An 18,010-nucleotide genomic window follows, 5' to 3' on the forward strand; every position below is an offset into this window, starting at 1 on the left:
TCTAGAATTTTTCGTACTTCTGTCCCGGGGCTGGGGGGGGGGGGGGGGGAGGGGGGGGTGTTTGGTAGGGCTCTCCATAGATGATCTGTGTATTGTATTGTGCCCCCTTATGGTAGTTACTGGTCGATATATTTGCATGCCATTTTATTTATGGTTTATGTTTAGATAATTATTTATGTGATTTCTGCTGGAGTTATTAATGCTCTTTTGCTTTTTATTTTTTGTTTTTGTTTTACTTTTCCTTTTCCTGAGCCGAGGGTCGATTGGAAACAGCCTCTCTGCCCTTTCGGGTAGGGGTAAGGCCTGTGTACGTATTACCCTCCCCAGACCCCACCTTGTGGGACTATACTGGGTAGTTGTTGTTGTTGTTGTTGATAGTACTGATATATTGTCTCTCTTATCATCTTCTTGAGCCTAGGGTCTACCGGAAAAAACCTCTCTACTACCTCGGGGTAGGGGTAAGGTCTGCGTACACTCTACCCTCCCCAGGCCCCACTTTTGGGATTTTACTGGGTTGTTGTTGTCACAATGGTGGGAACAAATCCCCATGGATAGGGGCCATGTTAAATTCAGTGAAGCATGATAAAGGAGCTAGCTGACCACAAGTAAGAGATGCATGTCTAACCTGCATCCCTCTCGAAAATAAGGGACTAATGAAAAGTAAAATATAATAAGCCTACCTGTAGAGCTGTTCCTGAGAAACTCTATCAGGCTTGTACCTGCATCTTGCGGGAGCATCACGGCAGGGATACCGATGTCCACATCAGGTTCATCGGGCTCACAAACCATCTTGAAGAGCTCTAAAAAGAAATAAGAGAACATAAAATTATATTTAGACCCTTGGCCAGTGCATATCAAGAAACAAAACTGGAAAACTGATTGTATAACAACAATTGGAAATTTTATAATGAATGCTATGTAGCTTACAGCAGTATGCTGAAGTACATATCAAGGTTAAGAGCCCATATTCATTATTAGAACAAGGAAAAAGGAAACCGAGCATTACTGAGGAAAATATTGAAATTAGAGCACCAAAACCTGTTTGGTTGTTTATAATGATGATCGCTGAAGCGCCAGCAGCCTCTGCAACTTTTGCTTTCCTGGTGAAACTGCAATTACCTCGGTGCACCAGGATGGCCTCACCAGTGAGCTATCATACAATAGAGACCTAAATGGTGAGTCTGCTACATCCTTATAGAAGTGTCTAATAAGTGGAATCATGTTTCACAAAAGGAATGCAAGATCAACCTTATTCTTAGGCTTGCTACAACAATCTGTTGGGTCTGCAAAGGCAAGCCTCGTCTGATTAGCACGCTTCTCCTTTGATTCCAATGTGGGGCCAAATCGAGCCCCAATGCCAACAAACTCAGTTACTTCATTCCCATGAACCCATGTTGGAATTTTTACCTATTTGAGGAAACACTACTTTAGGAGATAAGTGCAGTTACAAGTTGCAAGTTTGAGAAAGACACCAACTCTCACATAAAATTCTTGACCAAATGACAACCGAAGTACATTGGAGCAGTATTCTGCTCACGCAATGCCAAAACCAAAACATAACTTCTATGCCAGCCATGAATTAGAATTTTGTCAAATGAGCCAACACAGTACCTCGGGTCACAGTAAATTTTACAAACTATGTGTATGACCAAACTATAGAATCTAGATTATTCATCTCCATTCATAAAATGATCAAGTCACAAACAACCATCATGTCAAAAGCGAAATTTTGAATTCTATTAGTTGTAGTCCATCAAGTTCAGGGATCTATACATGACGTATTAACAGAAGACTACCTTGGATGGCACGTTTCCATTTCTATCCTTTTTGAAGTCCTTTAGATTTGACCTAAAAAAAACTGATGCCATGGAGCAAGCTAGTGGCGAAGTTATGCTATCGAACATGCCTCTTCTTCTGTTTGGAAGGTTTAGTCCTTATTTTCTTAAAGAAAATGACAGAAACACAAACTGATGAATGCTTAACTGAGAAGGCACAAGAAAGTGCACGGAAGCATCATGTCAACTGACAATGCAACTTAAACTACTGAACTCAAAATTTCCTTTTCTTAGATTTCGGGTTCCAAAAACTGCAACTATGCAAATGCAAAGGTTTGCCTATAATGGTTCAGTTAGTAGGGTTAAACGATAAGAGGGAGAACAAATAAAGCAAACAAGTAGAGCCCTCTATTATGTGAAGGAGTTGGAAAGGTACAGCAGGCCTTTACAAACCAAGAATCCTGCTTGATGATTCGTTGTCATGTCATTTCTTACATTTCCTTTTGAATGAAAAAAGATATCATACACTCCCAGAATCCTGATTGGATGCTCTTCAGGCCAGTATATCTGGGATAACTATCAATCTATAGTTTCCAAAAATGGATCTTTACACAATAAAGTCTTCAATTCCTGTCCTGGATGCTTTTAGACTAATATTTTATCTACGATTACCAAAAGTAATGATACACCAGATGCCATTGCCAAGTTCTACTATTAACGAGCCTAATCAAAATTTAGACCATCAAATTTAATTAAATCCCAAAATGATAGGAAGAAACCTTGCATAGACTAATACCACAATTGTGGTTATTCACTTATTCTTCACTTTTAACTTCATTCTTCCAATGGACTTGACATATCTTTTCTTTTTTAGTCCATCCTTTTATTGACTCATTCCCTTATCGCAAAGGTATCCATCTCCAAAAATTCAAGCAACTAATAAAGATTAGTAGCCTCTCCATCCAAATTGATTGGTTCACTTTCGACTTGGCGCAACTAGTACGAATAGAGGAAAATATGTGCATTATTTAAATGTGAATATTAAATGGGGAACCAACCAACTAAAAAGAGAAATGCTAAAGGGGAAACATGTGGATGCTAGGTTTAACGCGGATCTTTTGAGGTTGAGAAAGATTGCATAGAGAGGTACCATGTACTATCTGATTTATATACTACTTCCGGGGAGTAAGGGCTTTCCTTATAAGAAATTTGCAATGATTTTGGATGACTCAACAAAGAAAGGTGAAAATCCAATTTGACATGGAGAGAGCGCTTAACATTCTTTTGTCCCCCAAGGTGCGGCTTATTCTTTTTTTGCGGCAAGCATGTGAAGATTTTTTCATTGTTGGGTGACGATCAAATTCAAACATAGGAACTTCACCTTCTTTGATACCATGTGAATTTGTATGAACACCTCATTTATAACTTATATAGAGAGGGAACACATTTATTTGTTTGCTTTTAGGTGTGTGACAACAACTATTACTATGAACTCATTTTTTCTAACTCCACAGCAAACAAACCATTCCAAACTTTCATTTTGATCTCTACCCCATGGGACTAGTGGAGTAGAATTGGGTGTCGGGAGTGAATTAACCGCCAAGATGCGATGCAGATAAACCCCAAAATAAGTAATAACAAAATAACATCACAGCAAGCATCATGCTTTACCCGCTGATAATCTAATACAGCAATAAATACACAGAACAATAACAACGGAAAAATCCAAGCTTTAACCGCTAAAAGGTAATTCAGCTAAAATACAGAAACCAATGAACAGTAGGCATGGATTATGAAGCCAACGAAAAAAAAAAGGGACATAGCAGAGGGGTGGATCTAAGATTTAAACTTTATGGGTTCGATTTCGGGATTCTACCACAACTATTTGACTTAATGGGTTCGGATCAATTATTTGTACTTATTTAGTGGACTTCTTAAGCCAAAGTTAATGGCTTCGGCCACAGTATTACTATAAGAGTCAAATTCTTATGAATGATTTTACAATACATAACTCAGATTCGTAGTACTTTTTATACAATTTCTAAATAGGTAAACTTCATTTTTACAGAATTAATAGACATAACCTTAGAATTCTCATTGAAATCACATAAGTTTTCAAACCATTATCATAAGCCAGTAATAAGCACACGAGTAAACAAATCTCTTCACAAACAGATTTACATTTATACAACCAAAACTTAAACATCAGTAATGTAAAGACAAATTGAAAGATCTTCACCAAAAAAAAAATCAAAAGACTTCTATTAAGCACATCCATATACACATATATACGCACACAAAAGCAAAAAATGAAACTTTTACCAAAAAAAACTCATACTTTGAACACAAATGAATCTTTTTAGCAAAAAATGATTCAAACTCTGATCAAGAAATGAACAATTTAGTTAAAAGACTCAAAATTTGAACAGAAATGAACATTTTATCTAAAAATATTCATACTTTGAACAAAAATGAATCTTTTAACAAAAAAAGACTCAAACTTTGAACAGAAATCAACATTTTAGCAAACAACGACTCAAACTTTGAAAAGTCTAAAAATGAAAAAATGAGCTAAAAAGATAGAGAAATTACCAGCACAAAATTGTTGTTACAGCCAGGCCTCTTTGGAGCAACATCATCATGATGAACTATATCACCTCCAATGACCAATGAAGAACTCAGCAAAAATACAGCAAAAATTAAGCAAAAACAGCAGAAAAAAACTCCTCCTTTAAACCCCATAAACTCAAAATCTTTAGAAATTCTTTCTCAATCTTGAAAATTAAAGTCAAAGGGTGAATTGGGTGTTCTTTTGTTTGTTCTTTTGGTGTTTTATTTTTTAAGGAACAGGATATACGAAAGAAGTGGAGATATGTATGAAAGGAAGGATGTAAGAAAGATAGTCAATTTTCTCTTCTTAATTTCTTTTTTCAACTAAATTTTAAAAAGTGGGGATTTTTTCTGTTTTTAATACTTTCTTTTCTTACAGCGTTAAAAAAGAATAACATATTTTTAATTAAATTAATGTAATATTCGATAGTTAATTTTCTATTTTATAACATCCATGAATATTTATAATTTATAGTTTAGATTTACAAACTTTTTAAAAAAAAGAATTCTTAATCAATCAAATAATTTCTTATAAAATAAAATAGAGGTAGTAATCAATAAAATGAAGGAAGAAAGAAGGAACCACAAAAGGACGTGGGGTAGTGGATGTGATTGTTCCTCCCTCAACCAAATGTCTCGGGTTCGAGCCTTGCTATGGAAAAATCCTTGATAGGGAGCGCTACCCCCGAATGGGCCCCTACCCGATGCAAATCCGTATATGGTCGGGCTCCAATGCGGGGTACCGGACATCGATGGGAAACCAAAAAAGAAAGAAGGATAGTTAATTTTTTCTTTTTTTAGTTATCTTTTTTTCATAATTTATGTAATATTTACGAAAGTAAGAATTTTAAAATTAATTATTTAAAATGAATAATAGATATTTATTAGTTATAAATTATTTACTTCATTAAAAATAAGTGTGAATGATAAAAATAATTATCTCTAAATTTGTAAATATAAAAGGTACGGAGTAATCTTTTATTATGTTAAAAAATTGGTACATAAATTGGGACCAATAAGGCACTATCGTGTTTCTTTCAGCTTATTATACGACATGTACGACCGCCTTGTAACCGTTGATTTAGTCGTGAACTTTTTAGGAATTGTGGATATGACCACACGCGGTATTGACGAGTGGCTGACACGTGCTTGAAGTTTGTTGACTGTTGCAATTAATATTATTAAGAAGCTTACACAATCTTCATTTATTGAATCTGAATTGTATCATTTTTGTTTTTTCTTTTGATTTTTTTATTATATCAATAAATTCGAAGGTGAGATCACTTTTATCTGTAGTGTTGAGTAGTTTCTTTTTCTTTCTTTTTTTAGAATTTAGGATCACGAATTAAATGTTTCAGAAATTGAGTGACAGTTAGCTAAATCAAAATAGGGATTAAAATCTTGAATAAGTGAATTAAAGTAAGTACAGTGAGACTTTTTATAACAACATCCCTATATAATAACATTTCACTATAAAAGTTAAGTTTTTTTCGGAATTAATTTTAATGTTATGTTATAATATATATTTTCTATAACACTCTTTCGCTATAACATTTAAAAATATTCGGAACAAACGATGCTGTTATAGAGAGGTTTGACTGTATAGCCTAAAAAATATCACTTGAAATCTAAGTTAAACCAAAAAAATAATTAAAAATTTATATACATTGCTCTACCTAAAATTCTACTCCTACTTCCCTTAAGTCAAAAGATTGAAGATATGTATGTGACGAGGTAGAAAAGTCAAATTCCTCATTCTATACCTTCTTCTTTTTATTTACATCACAAATTACTCATTCTCCACCTATTTTTATTTATTAGTAGCACCATTTTTTGGTTGGACAACAACACAGGTGACGAATTGTGCTCTTAATACCACAAAGAATGTGGTGCAGTGGATGGGACTGTTCCTCCCTTAATCAGAGGTCTCGAGTTCGAGTCCTGGGTATAGAAAAATACTTGGTAGGGAGCGCTTCCCCCAGAATGGGGCCCTACGCGGTGCGAATCCGGATATAGTCGGGCTCCAATGCGGGTGCCGGACACCGGGTGGAAAACCAAAAAAGAATTGTGCTCTTAATAAATCTATGATCGAATAATCAACTCATTGTTTTAAATAGGATGGCAATGTAAGCCAAAATCTATTTAAAGTTAGTTTAAATTGCCATCCCATTTAACTCGCCTAATCCGTCTAAGATTGGGTCGATCTTTAACCTGCTTATTAGTTGAACTTAATCCATCTTGATCCAGCCTATCTCAGTTCATCTAATGTTTGGTTGATTTATGGGGAAGTTACATAATATGCGCATTTGCAAAACTCACTTTCTGATTTATCTAAATTTTGAAATTACATCAAATATCTTAAAAATATTATACGCTATACCTCCATATATTCTTAAACAAATCACAATATTCTACTTTGGAATATAATTCAAACCTAACTTATATTCTAATTTGGAATACAATATCCAAACGGAACATACCATCATATTCTAATTTGTAATATAGTATTCAAACCAAACATACCACAATATTCTAATTTAGAATATTAACTAAACATACAACAATATTCTAATTTAGAATATTAACTAAATATACCACAATATTCTAAATTGGAATACAACATTCAAACTAAATATACCACGATATTCTAATTTGAAAAATCCAAACCTAGCTTACCACCAATATTCCAACGAAGAGAACAATATTCAAACGAAACATATTACAACATTTTAATTTGGAATACAATAACCAAATCAAACATACGATAATTTTCTAATTTGAAGTACAATACTCAAACTAAACATACTACAGTATTCTAATTTGGAATACAATATCCAAACCATACATACTACAATATTCTAATTTGGAGATTATATTTTGAAATACAGTAGGTATACATGGTAAAATAACTTTATAAAACAGGTATACATGGTAAAATAAATATTTTGATTGTATATGGTGTTAATTGGTATTTTCAATAGACATACCGCGTAGATTATCCTTTAGCCCAAATTGCTTCATGAGTAATTGTGCTAAAATATTTTTAAAACAATTATTGTTGGTTTGATATGTTATATATGATCATAACAAAAGAAAAAAATCTTATTTGATAGTTAAACAATTCATAAGAAAATAATACACATTAATTAAAGCTTGATAAAAGTTGGGTGGGTTGGGCTATGACAAAATTTTAGCCCATCTTGACCCAAAATAACCTGCTCATTTATTGACTTAATACATTTTAAGTGTAATCTGTAGGGGTGTTCATAAAAACCCGAAAAATCGAACCAAACCGAAAACCAAACCAAACCGACCAAAAAAACGATACTTTTTGGTTTGGTTTGGCTTTGGTTTTGAATTTTAAAAACCGATCAAATTTGGTTTGGTTTTGGTTTTAATCAGAAAAAAAACGAACCAAACCGACTATAGGAGTAGCTATTTCAAATTTATTATTACACCTATAAATATGTATATTGTTATACAAAGTTTCAAAAAATTTATGATAAATGTTAATAGTTTGCACTTTTAATATAGTTCTTTACCTTTACATTCTAGTTCGATTGGTAGTTTTCTTTTGTTTAGTGTAAGAATCCATTTCGTGTTATAAATAACATATTTTTAATTGAGTCCTTAAATTATTCATCACCATTTGATTCAATTATCAGCAATATATCTTGGTAAATAATAGATTTCTCAAAGGGCAATTGATTTGATAGTGTTACATTGAAAATGTGGTCGCCGGAATATGTGTTTGGTAGTGTATGTCTTATATTTAAGAAAAATCCGACAAATAACCGAAAAAACCGAAAAACCGACATAAACCGAATCGAGAAAAACCGACTTAATTGGTTTGGTTTGGTTCTAATATTTGAAAAACCGACTTACTTGGTTTGGTTGCTTTTTAGGGAAAACCCGATCCAAACCGAACCATGAACACCCCTAGTAATCTTCAACACATCTAGTTTTTAAAAGGGGAATTACCAGCTATGTCCATTTATAAGTAGCTCATTACAAAAATTGTCCAATTGATAAAATATTACTAATATTAGCCAAATTAGCCAATTAGCTATTTGAAGCAAAAAAAAATATCAAATTTTTGCTTTGTTTTGAGTGGGTGTTATTAGAATAGATTGGGCACAACTTAAGGAGCTTGAATCTCAGTTTTGGGATGATTTGGTGAAGTTTTGAGGTGGTTTGAATTGAAAATTCGAAGTAAAAGCTGAACATGAAAAAAATGATATGTGTATCACACTGTGTATCATTTGTGTATCACATATGTATCATATTTGTATCAATTGTGTATCACATGTATATCCATGTATACCTGTGTGTGAGATACATGCGTGATACATGTTTGATACATGTGTCGCAGAATACTTTTTTGAACTCGATTTAATTACGAATTTTGATACAAAACCAGTCCAAATCACCTCCAATCTTCCTCAAATTTTGTATATTGACTTATCTATATATTTTCAATGAATTTCAACTATACCCATTGAAAAAGTTTCTTTTTTGCTTAGATTTTTTGAATATTGTATAGATTTTTGGATTTTATCACCTTATTTGCTNTGATTTTTGCATGTGATTCTTTGAGAGAAAGAACCCTATTATTTGGTTTTTCAGTTTTTATTGGCTAGTTTTGGTAAGTCTATGATTAATGGCTAGAGGTTGGTAAGTTGAGATTTATTTGGGACACTTGGGTAAGTTTCCCTTTATTTTCCCACCCGATATCCGATAGGCCACATTGAAGCCCGTTTATATCTGAATTCGCGTTAGGTAGGGCCCCATTCGGGAAGAAGCGTTCCCTACTAAGGATTTTTTTCATACCTAGGGCTCGAACCCGGGACCTCTTATTAAGGGAGGAACAGCTCTATCCGCTGCACTACATCTTTTGATGGTACCATCTTCGAGACCTGATATTAGCAGAAAAACGAGTTTAGCACGTGTGTATGTATATATATATATATATATATATATATATATATATATATATATATATATATATATATATATATATATATATATATATATATAAAACCTTATTTTTCTTTTTGGCGTGTAAATACTCATCCATTGTAAATATACCTTCTAGTTTAGGTAACGGGGCATTTTTTTTAAGTACTCCACATCACATCAATATTGATTCTAGTTGTTTTTTAATCTGCATTTTCTCTTTTCCATTGCAAAGTCCATTTGTACCTAACTGCAAAGCGATTAGATCTTGAAAACTTGCTGTTTGAAAAGTGCTTTTTTTTAAAATTGGCCAAAACTTCTAAAATTTACTTATTTTAAAAAATATTTTTTAAAAATTTATTTTTTCAAAAAAGTAATTTTTTGGAAGAAGCAATTTCCGTTAGGTTAATTAATTTGAAAAACACTTTTGAGCAATAATTAGTGTTTGGCCAAGCTTTTAAAAAGTATTTCAAAGTATATTTTTTTTTTCAAAATTCTTTTGGAGAAAAGCTATTTTTTCTACTTCTCAAAAATTGCTTCTGTTTCTGCTCAAAAATATTTTTTCCTTTTAAAACCTTAGCCAAACACTTTAATTCTTTTTTATAGAAAAAAATACTTCTGACCAAAAGAAAGCTTGGCCATTTTAGAGTACTAAGTGGGCGTGCTTGGACATAAAAATTGTAAAATTCTAAAAAAAAAAAGTGATTTTTTTTCAAGTGAAAATGGTATTTGAAAATTAGAGTTGTGTTTGAACATGAATATAATTTCGGGTTGTTTCTGAATTTTTGTGAGCGATCTGAGTGAAAATTTTGGAAACGATTTTTTGGAGTTTTTCAATTTTCAAAAATTTTAAAATTTATCTTCAAGTGAAAATTAAAAATTTTATAGCCAAACAATGGTTTCGAAAAAAAAGTGAAAATTTTACGAAAAAAATAAAAAAATTCTTATATCCAACGGGAGCAGTAAGGATTATGTCCTCACTTAAGTTAACATTTGCTACACTTTACAAACGGGAGCAGAAAGGATTTGGAAAAAGAAAAGAATATTTAAAATATTTTTGAAACAAATCTAATTTGTTAAAGCGACTAATATTTAAAATCGAAAGGAGTAATTAATATAAAATTTATCATTAATTTTCTAAATTATTGATAATCATATTTTTATATTTTAAAAGTTTTTTTAGAATTTAAGAAGAAGTAAAAAATAATTTATTTGACTTTCTAAATAATGTCAAATGCAATAGAACTAGAATCGGAGCATCTGTACCATTAAAGATTATGATGAGATACATAAGAATTCATTCATACTTACCAAGCGCTTTCGAGCTTGACATAGCAAGTAAAAAAATCTTGATAGAAAACGCATTTATACGATGCGAGTTCAAAATTAATCATATACAGTAAAAATATTCGGGTGAGAAAATATCCAGGCGGAAGTGCAAAGTGCGCAAAGCGTGGAAGCGCGTAGGCCAGAAGAAATTAAAGTAACCGGCTACGGACAGAACCGGTTGTTTAATTGTCCTTATATGCCGTACACACACGACGGTGCAATAAATTAATGGCGTTCGTATTATTTGTACGATTTAAAGGTAAACAAGTAGTAATCACCTGTGCTCAATCTAATGTGTGCCTGACCTACTTGTCAATAAATTACCTAAAAGTCAACGCTAACAAACTTTTCTTTCAATTTTCTTGCTTTTTTAAATTCGATTTTTATTTCTTATCTTATTAAGTACTTATTTTAATTTTAACGTAAGAGAACTTTACAAGTAAAGGGCCCATGAAAAGATCATCTGTTTTTTAATACAAAAATAAGAGAGTAGGAGGCAGGACTAGATTCAATGGTCAATCGGCCGAAAAGAAACTTTTTGTAGAAATTTTCTTTTTCACAAATTAGAACAACGACATTAAGATTAAAATAATTTTGATACTTTAAAAATGAATATCAAAACATTTTCAACAATATAATGCGACAAACCGCAAGGTTTGTCATTCAATGGGTATATGGCAAAATCGTTTTGACTACATATTCATGTATATCTACTAAGTCATCAAAGGGTTTATAATTCGACTGGGCGGTTATGCGATTGACGCTTTAAAAGTCGAAACTCATTATTATAAGTTATATTTTTAAAAATCATGAATATAAATGTATTTTGATAAATATTCTAATTAGACTCATAACTTTTATCGATTTATTCTTAACTACTTTTCTCAAAAATTACTTTTTTAAAAACTAAACTAAAACAAAGTCCAAACGATAGAGGGCATTTGACCTTTTTCTCTTGAACTAATTGTAACGATGAAAATGGTAAATGAAAGATAAACGCAAAGAAAATCCAACTACCACTTTGATCTTTCGTGTAAATGGTAAGCCCATATTTTTGTTTATTAATTTTTAGTCACATTTACTAATTTTGTTCCAGAATACCACTACTCCATCGTTCTCAAAAAGAACGAACCTATTACTATTCAGGAATCTAATAAGATTTTCTTTGATCATATTTTGCATATAGTTGTTTAATATTTTGCATTGTTAACTATTATGATTTATAGTTGTTTACCTTCAAAATACGAGTAACAATTAAATTTGATTTGTGGTTTTAAAGATATGTGATTAGATTCAATACCAACTAATAATCAAGAAACATGAAGTAGAAATGAAAGAAACAAGTGAATCAAACCAATGTTACTCAGCAGTGGTGACCTCGAGCTTAGTGACCTCGAGGTAGGTTCAGAACAATAAGAACAATTAAGTAAGAAAAGTAAAGTAAGAGCAGTAGAACCAAAGGACAATTCTGATGAACAGTAGAGAGAAAAGTAGGATTGTATATTCTTGCCAATGATGAGATGATGTTACAATGATTGGGGTCCCCTTTATATAATAGGGGAACCCTAAATAAGGTATATTTCTATTTACAGTAAGGAATATTCTTGGTACAACTGTCTAACCGCCTAGTACGGAATCGTACAATCATATTCCGGGATTTGCGCCATGATCTTGGGGACGTGGCAGGAATCTAGCTCATTATGTTACAAGTCCATAACAGTACTATTCCGAGGTCGAGTGCTCGGTCGGTATCGTGCTTTGTCTCGAACTCGGGTCTGGTCCCTCGAGCTCGAACTCGACCTTGCCTAAACTCGGACTTTGGACGACCTCTCGAGCATATAGATCGAAGGCATACGATCTCGACCGTATACAGATAGTCCCCGCGTTTCTTAGAGTAAGATGATAAGAAACGATTTGAACCTCGATTTCCCGGAGTCTTTAGTGATGACGTCATTTCCGTGATGTATGCGCTCGAAGTGACTAAAACGTCCCGTCGGTTCGCTTCCCCAAAATATTAAATGTACGCCAGTGCTGGTCGGCCATTAGCGCCGTCGAACCGTCGTCATCTTTCTATAAATATGGGGATACTTCTTCAAATGATGGACTTTACTCTTTCATCACTTTTGCTCTAATTCTTCTTCATTTCTTTCCCTAATCATCTGCTTCCACTGCCCTTTTGAGCGCCGAAAAATGCCAAGTCCTTGTGAAACACCACTTTTTTTCTACTGTCTATATTCTTTAGCTTAAAATCATGGCTAAAACTTCCAAAATGGTCCCCAAAAAAGATAAGGCGTCGTCTTTTTCTTCCTCCCAGCCGGCAAAACCGGTGGTGCCGCCGACTCTTAAAGAAATCACCCCCGGCCCTTGCGTGATTAAGAAGGACTTCATTATTGAAAATCTCCCCGATGTCCCGTGACGATGTGAGCATGCATCTCGATTTCTTAGTTTGATATTGGAGAAGAACCTCAAAGCAATGAAGAGGGACTGCGGCTGGGGAGACGAGGTCCTGGTTCAGATCCCGAGCCCCGAGGAAAGCATTACTACCCATGTGGAGGGTTTTTTAAGTGATTACACTTAACCCTTCACACTGGGTCCCCTCGATCCGGTGGTGATCGACTTCTGCAAAACATACGAAGTCACTCTCGGCCAGATTCACACCTCCTTTTGGCGTATCGTGATCATGTTGTGCTACTTTTCCGAAAAGGCGGAGGGGTTGGAATGCACCATCAACCACCTGATTCGATTGTATCGGCCCCAGCTATTTCGAGGGCTTATCAAGCTACAACGTCGAACAAAGAAAGCCTTCTTTGCCAGCAACGAGGAAACCAAAGATCGAGGCTGGATGAGCCGGATCGTTAGAGTAAGGACTTCGGATGTCATCCCCAGGGATAAAATGCCGTTCCCAGAGAGATGGAACTTTAATCGTAAGTGGAGTTCTTTTTTCCAGTATCCACTCATATTCAGCTTTCACGCCTCTTAATGCCTTTATCCTTTTTGCAGCCACTGCCCGGCCGCCTCATGCGGTCCCCGACCTCGAGGATTGGGTCTGAAAGTTAGCTGCTACCTCTTCCTACGATGAACGCAAATGGCGTGAATTATTGAGGGGCAAGTGGGAGGCCAAACATCATGGTAAATTCCCTTCCCAAGTTCCACATATGTTTCATTCGATGGTGGTGTCAACTTATTCACGTTTATTTGTGCAGGCATCGCAGATGTATCCGAAATGAGGCCGGCTCTGCCCGGGGAGAAGACTGTGTCCTTGACCCCGAAATTGGAGAAAGACAACAAAAGAAAAGGGCTTCGAAGCCTGAAGATTCTCAGGATGAGGCGGTACCTGCCCGGAAGCCGAGGAGAAGACTCATTCAAGTGGACTTGAATTCAGCCATCCAATACCTGGAGGATGAAGAGAATGATGGTGGAGACTCGGCGTTGGTACCTCGAACCAGGAAACCAATCGCAACCGTCAATGCCTCCTAACCTAGCGCCTTGCTACTTGATGAAAGGACTCCGAATAGAGGCTCGAAAAAATCCCTCGAGTCTCCCGAGATCGAGATCGTACCTCCTTGTTCAACAAATATACTGAAGGGGACAAGCGTTGAGAGGGCCGAAACTAGCTAGAGCGCCCCGAGCGAGGAGCTCGGGGCCATGAAAATGGGCCATTCACTTTCTCTTCCAGCTTACTCTGAAGAGACAATAAAGGATTCACGGGCTTTGCAAACACCTGATCCAAGCAAGATCCTCTAAGAAAACCCCTTTCGGGATTGTTTCACCGGGGTTGGCGACGTTGCTGACCTTAACGATGCATCCACCCTTTTCGAGGAGGCTCAACGTCTTCTTTCTCAGGTAAATGTTAACTTTCATTGTCGTAACTTCTTCTTCCCTTCCTTTACTTTGGCTGACACATCTTCATCTCGTGTATAGGCTATTGCCAAGTTTAGAGCTAAGCTGAGCCAATGTGAGGCCGAGCTCAGGAGGGTTTCAGATGAAGAGAAAGTCCTGAGGCTCCTCTGTGGCCAGAAGGAGGAAGAGCTTAAGGACCTTCGGGCTAAGTTGGCCAAGGCTCGAAAAAATGAGACCGAGATGGATGAGCAGGTAACTGTGATTTTAACAGAGTATGATCTTCTTGGCCTTACTTCGGAGGCTAATACTTCGATGTCTCAGCTGCAGCAGAAGTTGGAGATAATTGGACAGCTTCGGAGCGAGGTTGATCAAGTTAAGGCTGACTGCCATAGGTGGAAAAAGAACATGGATCAGCTCGCTGCCGATAAGGAAGCTGTTGCAGTTCAACTGACCTCGGCTGAAACTCAACTCTGAGGTATTAAAGCAAAGGGTCTGTCCCAAGCCATGAAAATCGAGGAGTCAGAGGCGGAGCTTGCTAGAGCCCGGGCTGAAGCTGCACAAGCTAAGGCTGAGGTTGAGAAGACGAAGGCCACGGCTGACAAGACCATTGTCGTGTACTTAAAAGATGTTCCGGCTGTTCAAGCAGAGTTGAGGGAGGCCTCCGACCGGGAAAAACGGAATAATGATTTGGCCAAGTGCCAAGCCCGGAGGGAGAATCTCGAAGAAATCCACGCCCGAGGGTTCGACCTTACTGAAGAGATAGCCAAAGCAAAGTCACGGGAAACCGATGCTATGTTTCTTGTCTCTTCTGATGATGAAGATGTTGTGAGCGGCTCCGAGGGCGGGGAAGGTGAGGAAGGTGTTCCCGAGGAAGAGGAGGCTCCCACAGATAGAGCTTCCGAGGGTGCATTTCCCGAGGAAGCTGCTTCCAGGGACGTAACCCCAAAATAGATTAGGTTCTCCTTTTTCTTTTTTGTGTAAGAGCCTCTCGTGGGAGTTGTAAATATACTTTTGTAAAACATCCTTTGTGAATATAAACAATCGTTTTGCTTTGTCCTCAACTTGTGTTGAATTTCATTTTGTTCTCACTTGTGGAAGATTAGATTGTATAACTCGAAGATTGGTCCGGGTATTGGTTTGGACTCGGAACATAATAAACCCTTAGGTCTTTATTGATAAATATAATAGTCCTCGAGCTAAGTTTAAATTAATTGATGTGAGCTCGGGATGTTGGGACTCTTGAGTCAGAGTTGAGTGAGAACGGGGTCTCAAACTATATGTTTTGGCCCTTAAGACTTTCGAAATTTGCCCTTAGACTCTTATATATCGGCCCTTAGGCTCTTTAATTGGCCCTTAGGCTCTTTAAGTTGGCCCTTAGGCTCTTTAAGCTGGACCGATTCGGCCTCTAGAATGGCTATATGATTTTTCCCTCTTTTTGGCTAAAAGACTAAGTGAAAATTTTGTTATGCCTTAGCATGTGTTTTTCGTACCCATTGGGTTTTTCGAAGGTTCGGCAAATCGGAACCCTGTTAATAGTTTGTTTGTGTAAACATAATCAAAAACCTCTTGAGGTTTTTGAGAAGGCTGATGTTTATCGCAGCCTTTAGATTATTCTAGGGCTGAATGTATCGAAGCCCTTTATATTTTGCTTTTGCCAAGGGTAGCCTGATTTAACCGGTTTTTTCAATGTGTTTGAAGGCCTTTATTTATGGCGGAAGTCGGATGTCTCCAAGCCGCATTATTTCGGCCGTAGACTTTTATATGGCTGTAGTCTTTAGTATGGTCGTAGCCTTTAATTTGGCCGTAGCCTTTAATTTGGCTCGTTAGGGTCGGTTGTCCCGTTATATTTGGGTATATCGGGCATGAAAAACTTTTTAGGAATAGGCATTGGAGCCGCACTTTGGGAAATAGTTTTTGTATGAACTTTTAGCATCTAATCCTTTCAAAACTAGAGATGCCCCCGGTATTTGGTCTACACGGGAGTTATAAGTCTCCACCTTCTTATCATTATCTTCAATTTTCTTTTCTCCGGACTCGATCCTTTTAGTGAGCTCTTCGAGCATTTTCATAATGGTGGGATCAGCCCCCGAGTTATTTCCATTTGACCTTTCTGGCGCTGGCTCAGCACGTCGATTGTTTTCATGTTCAGCTACACTCGAAGTCTTATTTTGACTTTGAAGTTGAGCAATGGAGATCTGTTGAGCTTGCAGCATCTCGAATATCACTTGGAGGCTGATTCCCCCATCACCCACTCCTTGTGTTCCTTGGCCACCAGGTCGGGCTTCCCTGCGTACACTCCCTCCGGGGTTTGTGTCTAAATCCGCGTTTAGAGCAATATGTGAACTAACATCAACTGGTTCCATGTTTGGCACTTCTCCAGGGTTTATCGATGGTACACCGACCCCTATATATTGTTTTCACCAAGACATTCGTTGTCATGAACAGGTGCATTTTGTGAGCTAAACATGTTTCAGCCCGAGAATAAAAAATTCTTGACAAGAAAAAGTGTAAAAATAACGTGTGTAATGAGAATCAGTAAAGAACAATCACTATTATCTTTAGCCCCATAGTGGGCGCCAAACTATTTACCTCGAAAATACGAGTAACAATTAAATTTGATTTGTGGTTTTAAAGATATGTGATTAGATTCAATACCAACTAATAATCAAGAAATATGAAGTAGAAATGAAAGAAACAAGTGAATCAAACCAATGTTACTCAGTAGTGATGACCTCAAGGTAGGTTCAGAACAATAAGAACAATTAAGTAAGAAAAGTAAAGTAAGAGCAGTAGAGCTAAAGGACAATTCTGACGAACAGTAGAGAGAAAAATAGGATAGTATATTCTTGCCAATGATGAGATGATGTTATAATGATTGGGGTCCCCTTTATATAATAGGGGAACCCTAAATAAGGTATATTTCTATTTGCAGTAAGGAATATTCTTGGTACAACTGTCTAACCGCCTAATACGGAATCGTACAATCATATTCAGGGATTTGCGCCATGATCTTGGGGACGTGGCAGGAATCTAGCTCATTCTGTTACAAGTCCATAACGGTACTATTCCGAGGTCGAGCATACTCGACCTCGACAGGTATCGTGCTCTGTCTTCGAACTCGGGTCTGGTCCCTCGAGTTGAAACATGTAATTAAACGATACACCTCTATTTTATATGTGTATGTATTAAAGGTGAAAATGCGACTTAAAGCTATAGAGTAGCATAGAGTTGAAGATGCACTTTTATATGTTTAAGTTTGTTAAACACATGTGATATTCAACATTAGGTTGGCAGAGTCACATTGAGTTTAATGATTATAGGTTGAAATCTCACTCAAATTTCGTTTTTTGTTCCTCTCTTCATAGACAAAAAATGTCTCTTTTTTCCTTTAAAATATAAAAATCACTCGATTAAGGTCGTGAAGTGCTGAATAAGCTCTCTGCTCTTAGCATTCTCTTATTTTGTTCTCTTTTGTTTCGCTATGATTGAATCCTCATCCT

General features: G+C 36.1%; 1 protein-coding gene across 2 annotated transcripts in view; it reads right to left on the bottom strand.

Moving 5' to 3' along the window:
- LOC109231098 (signal peptide peptidase-like 4) overlaps positions 1–4,672 on the bottom strand; it is a 17,853-nt gene extending 13,181 nt beyond the window's left edge. For both annotated transcript variants that reach the window (XR_002068756.1, XM_019396657.1), the window contains exons 1-4: positions 4,368–4,672; positions 1,249–1,407; positions 1,039–1,150; positions 681–800 (exon numbers count right to left, since the gene is read on the bottom strand). Coding sequence is in view for 1 of the 2 variants with exons in the window: in XM_019396657.1 (XP_019252202.1) it covers positions 681–800; positions 1,039–1,150; positions 1,249–1,407; positions 4,368–4,517 (541 nt within the window). In the remaining variant the exon portion in view is untranslated. The remainder of the gene's footprint in view (positions 1–680; positions 801–1,038; positions 1,151–1,248; positions 1,408–4,367) is intronic.

This window comes from Nicotiana attenuata, chromosome 8 (assembly GCF_001879085.1).
Source record: "Nicotiana attenuata strain UT chromosome 8, NIATTr2, whole genome shotgun sequence".
NCBI lineage: Eukaryota > Viridiplantae > Streptophyta > Magnoliopsida > Solanales > Solanaceae > Nicotiana > Nicotiana attenuata.